At 29.2% G+C, this 11,153-nt stretch overlaps 2 protein-coding genes across 2 annotated transcripts; one reads left to right on the forward strand and one right to left on the reverse strand.

Annotated features, from left to right (window-relative positions):
- Positions 1-4,450: 4,450 nt before the first annotated feature.
- On the reverse strand, positions 4,451-5,819 carry Dhps (Deoxyhypusine synthase). Its single transcript, XM_065503478.1, has 3 exons — positions 5,571-5,819; positions 5,274-5,511; positions 4,451-5,215 (listed from the first exon to the last, which is right to left on the reverse strand). The coding sequence occupies exons 1-3, from the start codon at positions 5,760-5,762 to the stop codon at positions 4,563-4,565; spliced, it is 1,083 nt and encodes a 360-aa protein (XP_065359550.1). The 5' UTR covers positions 5,763-5,819; the 3' UTR covers positions 4,451-4,562.
- Positions 5,820-6,800: 981 nt separating this feature from the next.
- UbcE2M (NEDD8-conjugating enzyme UbcE2M) lies at positions 6,801-10,009 on the forward strand. The gene is made up of 3 exons (XM_065504485.1): positions 6,801-7,289; positions 8,939-9,240; positions 9,313-10,009. The coding sequence occupies exons 1-3, from the start codon at positions 7,181-7,183 to the stop codon at positions 9,451-9,453; spliced, it is 552 nt and encodes a 183-aa protein (XP_065360557.1). The 5' UTR covers positions 6,801-7,180; the 3' UTR covers positions 9,454-10,009.
- The last annotated feature ends 1,144 nt before the right edge of the window (positions 10,010-11,153 follow it).

The raw sequence follows: 11,153 nt of genomic DNA on the forward strand, positions 1-11,153 counted from the left end.
CTAATTATGGACCGATCGTAACAAAATTTGGTGACATGAATTTTGTGTATATAAAACTTATTTGGAGCGGAATTTGTGGAGATACATATATAAATTAAACATTTATGACCGATAAAGTCCAATTTCGGGAGCACCCACTATGGTGGTGTAGGGTATAAAAAGTTTCTAAACCACTATGGATCGGTCCATAATTAGTCATAGTTCCCATATAATGTTTTTGCTCATTTACTTAATGTAGGGAATTATATGGTCGTTTTATTGAAATTATACCGGTATACCGATACCGAAATAGTAATAAAATTAATACCGATACCGTTATTGGTTTTTATGAAAATTTAATGAAGTAAATTTTTTAGTTTAAATAAGTATGTATGTAGTTGTTAGAAATTAAAAAAAAAAAAATAATTTTATTTAAATTTTAATTTTCAATACAAATTTATATTGATGATACGTTATTATGGTTTTAGAAAACAACAGTTCAAAAAAACGTAATACGCATAGCTAAAAGTGTGCTTTAAAAAATTATTTTTTGTTTACAAAATATATTTCTAGTTTCTTTGTAAGTCGGATTTGAAAATTTTGTTTCAATATCTCAAGCAGTTTTCATTTTATATCGTTTATTGCTTCTCCTATAAACTTATAAAAAGTGATGTTACGTTATTTTGCATTTTAGGTGAAGATATGTATGAAGGTAATTTTTTTAAATAAAAAACTGCAAATTAGTACATGTGTATTTAATATATGTATGTACTTTAGGGTGGCCCCGTTTGTATGGAGAAAAAATAAGGTATCGATGTTCCCACCTAAAATGAAAATTTGATTCATTCTAAGACTACGTTTTGAAATTTTTCGTCCTGGGGTCAATATTTGGCGAGCTGGATCAAAGGATAAAAAGGTCCTTTTTTGAGGTTTTTTACATTTTTTCCATATTTCTTCCAAAGGAAGTATATGTAAATTTGGTATCATATGAAAGGTCTTTGAGAGACGCATTCAATTGGTTAAAAGAAATTTAAAAAAAGAAATTTTAATTAAAAAATTTTAAAAATTTTCGACAAAATTTTATTTTTTTTTAATTTTTTCATAGAATTTATTCAAATACATAGATGAAATTTCTTGATCATAAACATCATGTAATTTCACAGAAATGGATTTTCTCGTTTTTTAAAATTCAATCCAGTTCAATGTTTATTCAAATTTGTTTAAACCTAATTTCATCCCTATCTGACAATCTCTGTACTCAATTCATAGTATATGTATGGGCATCAAAATAACTCAAATTTTATAAGCTTTCCATCGATGTATAAATTCTTATACTTTTCTTTTATTACACTGCGAATATTTAAATTTAAGCTAAAACATTTGCTATACATAGCGCTATAATGATTATTTTAATGTTATTCCTTTGGAATGTTGTTGTTAATTTTAAGTAACATGTGAAAAACTGCTTAACAGATAGGGATGAAATTGGGTTTAAACAAATTTGAATAAACATTGAACTGGACTGAATTTTAAAAAACGAGAAAAACCATTTCGGTGAAATTACATGATGTTTATGATCAAGAAATTTCATCTATGTATTTGAATAAATTCTATGAAAAAATTAAAAAAAACTAAAATTTTGTCGAAAATTTTTAAAATTTTTTAATTAAAAATTTTTTTTTAAAAATTTCTTTTAACCAATTGAATGCGTCTCTCAAAGACCTTTCATATGATACCAAATTTACATATACATCCTTTGGAAGAAATATGGAAAAAATGTAAAAAACTTCAAAAAAGGACCTTTTTATCCTTCGATCCAGCTCGCCAAATATTGACCCCAGGACGAAAAAAATTCAAAACGTAGTCTTAGAATGAATCAAATTTTCATTTTAGGTGGGAACATCCGCAACTTAAATTTTGGGGCCACCCTAATGTACTTATGTACTACGTATCATTTCTATGTAAATAAATACATACATATGTGTAAAATATACCGGCAAACAGCAATACATCTGAGTTGTACTATATGTTTAAAAAACAAAATCGCAATGAATCCATTTTGTCTAAGGATTCTTTCATTCATGCTCAATGCACTGCAAACGCAAAATTAAACAGATTCCAAGCTGTAGAATCCACCCTAAACAAACAAGACCTACCAAAAATATTGGTCATTGAAATTCATTCATTCGACCATTTTATAACAGTTTTTGAACAATTATAGGAGTCAGGATGATTTATAGTAAAAAATATTATCGATAATTATTTCTTTTATAATTTTATAGAAAAATTATTTAAAAAAATTTATAAAGTCCATAATATTTATGTATATTTTAGTACCTGTACAACACTGGCATATGTTATAGCAACAAATAATTGTCATACATTCAAGTGTTGAATATACTACATACATATTTTATCAATGACATTAACCAAATCAGACATGTTTCGAAGAGACAACCATATTTGAACTGAGATTTCTGCCAGTCACAGACTGCGCTGCCAACGTCGTGAGCAGCTCATGTGAGCAAGCCCATTTTTATACCGTTCATTCCGTTTGTAATTTCCACAATATAATTTTCCGACCCTATAAAGTATATATATTCTGAATCCTTATAGATAGCGGAGTCGATTAAGCTATGTCCGTCTGTCTGTTGAAATCAATTTTCTGAAGACCCCAGATATCTTCGGGATCCAAATCTTCAATAATTCTGTCAGACATGCTTTCGAGATATATGCAAAATCATCCACAAATGGCTGAGATATGAGGAAAAAACCAGGACAACCTCGATTTTTGACCTATATCTGGATTACCAAGTCATTAATATAGACAATATGGATATCTAATGATAGATAGTTCAAAGACCTTTGCAACGACGTATATAAAACCACAGTAAGTTGGACATACAATGGGTCAAAATCGGAAAAATATTTTTTAACCCGAATTCTTTTACCAAAAAAAAATAAAAATTTTAAAAAACAAAAAAAATGAAAATAACAATTCAAAAAAAAATTTTTCAAAAAAATTAAATTTCGATTTGTGTGTTTTGAAAAAACCGGTTTCAATTATTGTCTTTTAAAAAAACCGGTTAAGCGGTTTCGGCTTTTGTCTTCAAAAAAAAACGGTTAACCGGTTTATATTAAATTTTTATTTAATGGAAATTTACCATTTTTGAATTCTTTATGCAATTATTTTATATCTTATAAGAAATGTTGTCAAATGCTACAATTTTCTATAAAATAAATCAATATTTTTAAAAATGGTATCAAAGTTTTTCGTAAATATGTTTGAATGAGCTTTAGAAAATATATTTCATTAAAACCGGTTAACCGTCATACAAAAACCGGTTTGTCAAAATACCGAAAAGTTAGAAGAACCGAAACCGGTGGAGTTTACAAAGATGAAAAAATCGGTTGACCGGTTTTCGGTTTTGGATACTTTATTAATGTACTTGCAATGTGTAAAAAAAATTCACGTTCATTAAAAAACAAATAAATAGAAATTGTCAAATCAACTAATTAACTCCGGTATACCAACTGAAAGTGGTTTCATTCCGATAGAAATTTTCGTTTTACTTTTAAGAAAAAGCAAAATACGGAATTAATTCCACTTTTGATCGGAATGGAATTCTGTGACAGGCCTGATAATATTCAGAATGGGACCATGAGTGGTTCTCCAGATAATTGATATTTAGGAATATATTTTTTGTGTATATTTTTATAACTTATTGTGCAATTTTTATAATCATAGTGTTATGTTAATCTTTGGAAGTTTTTTTTATTTTAATGTATTACTCAAAAAACATTTTTATCAGAAAAGGACTTGATATTGTTTTCATAAAAATTATTTTATACTGTTTGGAAAAATATGCAAAAACTGGAAACGGTATTCTATGGATTCAAGAGAAAATGATTTTTAGGAAAATATATTGAAACTAGTGTACTATGACACCAATACTGTAAAAATTGGATAAGCATTGAAAAAGTTATTTATGGACAATTGAAATTGAACGATTTTATACCATTCATATATAAAAATTGAACTTTGAACCTCGATAAAAGACAAACCAAAGATAATTTAAAATTTTTTAGCAACTTTCAATTTTGTATGACCATAAAGAACCGATGCCTTGTCGAATAATGCTGTTTCCTTCCATATACAACAAATTGACAACTTTTGGTTCAAATGGTCAGCACTCGTAGTCACCAGGGACCAACAATTGAGACGAATACAACACAAAATTATCAGAACGGAAGCATTACAATACATATTACAATATTTGTGCCGAACACTGGGGGGTTATTATGTAACTCCGTTCGAAAAGAAATTCGTTCGAAATTGTATGCTTTATACATTGTATTTCGAAAAAGTTTCTTTTCGAATCGAATTACATAATAACCCCCCTGTTTTATAAAAAGCTTTAATTAATTCCACATAAAAAAATATTAAATTAAAATAAAACAATTCAATAAATTGGATGTTAAAATTCAAAAATACTTTATTTTATTAATAGAAAAATATTCTATATTAAAATTATAAAATTTTCATTAAGTCTGACAAATATGTACATTGAATATACAATTTTCTAACTACACTTATGAGCATTTACTCTTTTAGCAAACGTTTCCCCAACAATTATAGGAAACACCAAAGTGGCCTCAGCATAAACTTTAACTGGCGTGGCATCTTTGCGTATTTTACCCCATGAGATGGCTTCATCAGGTCTTGCGCCACTATCGCTGCCATCGAATTCCGAAGCAGTATTAATGAAAACCGAAAAATCAGCACCATTACGCATCAAATTAGCATTACAAATATGATGCTTAATAACACCACCGCCAATAATAATCATACCGGAATTTTTGGCCTTTACCGCCATAGTATTAAGACGCCTTAAATCGGAGAGTATGTCGACCACTAGGCCGGGATGGCGGAAGGAGTGGAAATACATCATATCGCCAAGACTACCATCTGTCAATGCAGGACAAAACACGGGAATTTTATTTTTGGCAGCCCAATAGTAAATAGACGATGTATCATTTATACGTTCTCCCAAACGATGTATGATACGTGAAGGTGACCAAACTGTGCCTTTTGACTTCTGTTCTTCTAGCATTTCATCCAGCAAAGGCATAATCCAATCTTCAAATTTACAATAGTTATCGTTAGGCACTAACAGATTGCCAATACGATTAATGCCACGGTCTCTTAAATCACGACCAGGTAGCTCAAAGGAACCTTTGAAATAAATTGAATTATTGATTTTTTTTAATGAAATTAATTTAATAGCACTTACCCATAAATGTGGGAGCTAAACATTTAATGAAATCTTCTTCCACACCGCCGGCTGTAGTTACTACACAATCAACCATTTTATGTTCTACTAAATATCTCAAAGTTTCTCTCATGCCAGAGGACACCAGGTTAGAGGTGAAGCCCAAAAATAAAGTACAATTATGTTTTCTCTTAATAAACTCGTCTGTTTCATGTTTATCCAACTCTTCCTCGGTTAATGGTTGTGATCTACAATCCAACTTTATTAAATAAAATTTGTTACTTAAGATTTTAATCTACTTTTCTGATTTTAACTTACCATACGATTTATTTCCTTTATGGCCAATCCCAAATTAGTAGCTTGGAATCCGGTATTGCAATATGACTCAAACATTTTACTATAGTTAATGCCCTCATTGAAATCATAGCCTCTGACTTGTGGTGTTCCCTCCGGTATGGCTTCACTTCTTTTGAGTACAGCATCTTTAGCAATTTCTGGCTCTTGGGACATTTTATTTTAACTTTTTTTTAACATAAATTTAATTAAAACTAGAGTATCATGCGAACTCGCGTAAATTTTGTTATTGTTTGTTTTTTTTTGCCATGTGCATGTTGTTTTTTATTTTCGAACATTGAATTTCGAATTACAAATCATATGGTGGTTCTAAGACGTGATAAAGTAGAAATCCCCCAGGGTTGGGATTTAATCATTTTTTATAGCACTTTAGTTTTCATATTACGGTTACGTTTTTTTAAAAGCAATAAAGTTTTTTAAGTAGAATTTTCTAACCGATTATTAAAATAAATCCGAGCCATTTAAAAAATGGCTGAAGTAGAATTCTCTAACTCAGCACATTTTTTCGACAGAAAAAATTAACTTTTGTTTTTTCCGTTCCATAAGAAATATTTTTCAATGAATTTAATATAAAAAACTGCTTAACATTTCAAAACAAATTTTGACAGATGTTTTATTTTAACGCAAACAATTTGCGAGATTTGACGAAATTTTTTCTAGCCATGATATCGTTTTATATTAATTTTATTACTACAATTTTATTTTCTATTATTTTGCAAAATATTTCAAAACCCTGCCTCTAACAAAAACTCCCTCGCTATACAACTGTGCATCATGAAATTTGCCATCCGTCCAGTATTGCCAGTGTTGAGGATTAATCCAAAATAGAGAACTTTTTTTGGTAAATACAATTTACGGACTGGGGATCTACAGATTTGTTGGAGAATCTTGGGTCTGTTATATTTCGATACTTTTAGTATTTTGTTTTTAATGGTTTTTATCTCTGGGTTGTTTCTAAACCAACATTGATGAATAATATTTCCGTTTGAAGATGGCCATCAGTCGGGAGCTTTTTAATTCTAGTGTAGACTTTCGTAACATATTGTTGAGGAGTTTTGGACATAAAGAAAACTTTAACCAGGGATGAGGATTGAAAAAAATACTGACAACACTGCATACGTCAGAAAAACGACAAACAGCACTGGAATTTTTTGCTGTGTAAATGTATTTTCTTTATATTTTGGCAAAAAATAAATCGAAAGCAAAAAAAGGAAAGTCGCTTTTAAATTCAAATACGACTCAAAAGAACCATTATTTTACCATAATTAATATAAAAACAAACTCCTCACCAGCTGCATTAATCATCTAAATAATCTTACCAAAAAAAATAACAACGGAAAGAAATTTTGCAAAAAAAAAAAAAATCCACGCAAAATAAAAAAGAAGCATTAGAAGCCTGAAACCTCATCTACGCATAGACAAGCAAGACATACCACGGAGAGTAGTGAACACCCCATTGCAAATACAACAATTCGGGAAAATCCTATAACGGGAAACCGAATTTTCACTTCAAGACCAGGAAAATTTTAAACACAAATAGCAAAAATAACGCAAGCAAGTGAAAAAATCAAATCATGATTAAATTATTCTCATTGAAACAGCAGAAAAAAGAAGGTGACCAAACGGGCAAGAGTGGTGGTCAACAAAAGAAAGCATCTGCTGCTCAATTGCGTATACAAAAAGGTAAGCAGGGTATAAGTATTTGAAATTGTTTTCCAAAAGTATATCGCAGCAACAAGGTTTTATGTATTAATTGTATTATATTCGTTTAGGCGTTGCTACAAATTAGATATAATATATATGATACGATGTGAGTCTTGTGTATAGGTTAATCACTTCATTTTCTGATTGGACATTAGATTCATAGTTTAAGATAAAAAAACAAAATCTTATAGGCAATTTTATTGCCGAAAATGTGTTACTTTTTCGGTGCATAATAGTTTGGAGTTTATTTTCAGGTATGGTACAATATTTCAAACTGCATATTTATTGTGCTTTTGCCCCTCTGGACTGAAGTACTTCAAATATTCCGTCATCCACCTTGTATGCATTTTTAGCAACTGTGAAGTTTTTTAATTAAATTCGTACATGTGATACTGTTCTTTAAAAGCGAGCTAAAACCAACAAAATATCTTTTTACAAACATACAGTTTGAATACTGTTTCATAGAAAAGACCGGCCTTTGATGCCGGGCAGAACTATTAGATTAGAACAGGGGTCAGCATAAAGAGAAAATAGATTATGATAAAATGCTAAGCACTTTCTTTCATGATTGTAATTTGTGTTACTTGTTATTTTTTTATGAATTTCGTTCACATTCGTTTTGTTTATTGATAAATAACCGATCCTGTTCACCCCATATTTGCGCTGAGCACTGTTTTATAATGATTCAAAACGAAATTTTATTATAATTTCGATATCTAATGGCTATATTATGGATGGCAACCGAACTAAAGTTGCGTTGTCAGCTATCTTTTACTGTTGCCAAATTGGCAAACAGAAATTTGTGGTTGCCCTCTGGCAACGTAACTAAAGTTCTGTTGCCATCCATAATCGACCCATACAGCCCAATTATGAAAAAACATTGTACCATGATGAAAAAAATTACCAGGTAGTTTTTTTCCCTTTTCTCATTTCTCCTATTCAAATTCTATGTCAAAAAAAGAAAAGGGAAAAAACTGCCGGGGAATGTTTTTTTATAATTAGGCTGATAAATTATTATTAGATACGAAAAATAAAGTAATGAGAATTTAATTTTTGTTAATCAAATATTCAACAAATCTTTAATATGGCTGTTAAATTATATTTTGACATCAATTTGATTTCGTTCCGAAACGATAGAATGTCCAATGAAACTTTTTCCTCAGGAAAAGACTTTTGATGAATATAGAACTGTCGAGGACCAAAGCCTTCAAGTCAAAATTTCTCTAATCTCATAGTTGCTTTAGAAAAATAACAACCTCTTTTGTATGCCCTAATATGTTCTGAATTATTTTGCGTATGAACTTTTTCGGCCAGGACTAGTTTTTATCATTGCTAATTTAATTTAATTCAAATTTAAATCACACTCGTACAAAAACTATTTTTTTGGTTTAATAACTCCTGAATCTTCCTTAAAGACTTACTGCCATATGCATAAACAATTTTTAAATTTATCAAAGGTTTATAAAACAAAATTTCTATTTAAAATTTGTTTTATAAGCCTTTGACAAATTTAAAAACTGTTTATGCATATGGGGATTAAAGTTACAAATATGTTGTTGCCAAATTTATATTGAATTATTTATCTTTTAATAAATTTCCCCCATTAATTATTAATTTGTTTCATTCAGACATCAACGAACTCACCCTGCCAAAAACTTGTGCTACGGAATTTCCCGATCCAGATGATTTGCTCAATTTTAAATTGATCATCTGCCCCGATGAAGGTTTCTACAAAGGTGGCCGTTTCGTATTCAATTTCCGCGTTGGTCCCAATTATCCCCATGAACCACCAAAAGTTAAATGTGAAACTCAAGTCTATCATCCCAACATCGATCTCGAGGGCAATGTGTGTTTAAATATTTTACGTGAAGACTGGAATCCGGTATTGACCATTAGTTCTATTGTCTATGGTTTGCAATATTTGTTTTTGGTATGTTCATCATATTTTTTTTAAGGTTAAACCACATCATAATTTAATATTTTTAATTTTTGGATATATTAGGAGCCAAATCCTGAGGATCCTTTGAATAAAGAAGCTGCTGATGTTTTGCAAACAAATCGCCGTCTATTTGAGCATAATGTGTCAAAGGCCATGCGTGGCAATTTTGTTGGTGAAACATATTTCGAATGCTGCCTCAAGTGATATAGAAAATCAAAGGTTTTTACTTTAAGAAATGGCGTCTACCTTTTGGCCATTTTATTGGGTATTGGTGGTCGCATATATATTAATTTAACTTTTCAGAATAATTAATACTGCAACTAAATACAACAAAAATAAAAATTCAAAAAAAAGTAAAGCTTCAATTTTCTTTGCCACTGGCTGTCTATCTTCTCCCTCTCTCTCTTTCTAACTATCTAAAGTAATTTTTCTTTCACACTCTTTAACATTTCCTTTATTTAAATTTATTTTTATATAAAGTTTTAATTTTCGTCTTTAAACAACAAACATGAATGATGTCTTTAATAATTTTGTATGAAAAGAAGAAAAAACACAATTTATTTTAACTTAATTATCATTTGTTTTTAATTTGAATAATTTTGTAATTGATTGCGACAGGAAAATAATTTTGCAAAAAAAAAAATATAATAACTCATTAATGTAATGTTAAATTAAAAAAGAAAATAAAAACTAAAAAAATACATACATATTTATAACTCAGTAGATATTTCGCAAAAATAAAAAGATCTATAAAAATTAATACATTTTTTATGATTGAATGAAGTAAGTATTGAGAAAAATATTAATTCTTATGAATTTTAAGAGAAAAATGTAACGTGTTTAGCTAAAATGTTTGATTTAATCTTGTGTATCACAATCTTTTCTATAGAAAATCTTGTGTATTACAAATGGCATGGAAGAAGGAAACTTTATCATCGTCAGATGTCAAAAATATTTTGTATAACATAAAAAGACGCATATTTTAATTTTCTGTATGTGCCGCATCATTTTTGTGTGCCTATATGCATACAGCTAAAAAGGTAAGAATCATAAAATAAATAAATAATATATACATATGTAGAAGCGTTAATGAGAGGAAAAACCCAAGTTAGGCGGGAAAATCCTAATCCACTCAACTACAAAATACATACATGGTAGGAGTAATTATCCTTAAGGACTTGCTGTTTTTAGCTACTAACTAGGTAGTAACTAACAGCTGCTATTTAGCAAAATTTCCCTAATGGGAAAATAATGGCTCGATGGTTAGCATAAATATTTATTGCTTATTAACAAGGATGCGATTTTCGTGGAAATCCATGTTTATAGGTAGTAAACACAGTCAGAAAAATATTTACATATTTTATTATGTTAAATTTACAAATAAACAGTAATCAAATTATTACATTTATTTCTTATTTTGCCATCAGGATGAATTTTTGAAACCCTTCAACATGATACAAAAATTTCTATCGACACCCGGCAACGAGGAATTATCTTCCCAAGAAAACTTAAAATGCCATATTTCGAAAGAAAAATGATTCGAACAAATTTGTATGAAAACTATTCGAAAGAATTTTAAAAACAGTGTTTTTCAAATTCTTTAAGTTCAAAAATTCATTTTTTTTTCAATTTTGATTTATAAGAGATTACATTACCGAAAAATTTATTACGAGATGAAAATTAAGGTTGGATGCTACTTTACATTTTGAAAATTTTTCTCAGAAGAACAATTATAATTTTAAAACTTTAACTATTTAATTCTTAGTATAATTTTAGGACATTGAGCGATCCATAGTTATTTTATGTTTCTGCTCAAATATATTAGTACATATCGTTTAAATTTTTAGGTCATATTCTGATTTTGAAGCATATTTTAGGTGATTATTTTCCAATTATAAATGCAT

This window comes from Calliphora vicina, chromosome 3 (assembly GCF_958450345.1).
Source record: "Calliphora vicina chromosome 3, idCalVici1.1, whole genome shotgun sequence".
Classification (NCBI taxonomy): Eukaryota; Metazoa; Arthropoda; class Insecta; order Diptera; family Calliphoridae; genus Calliphora; species Calliphora vicina.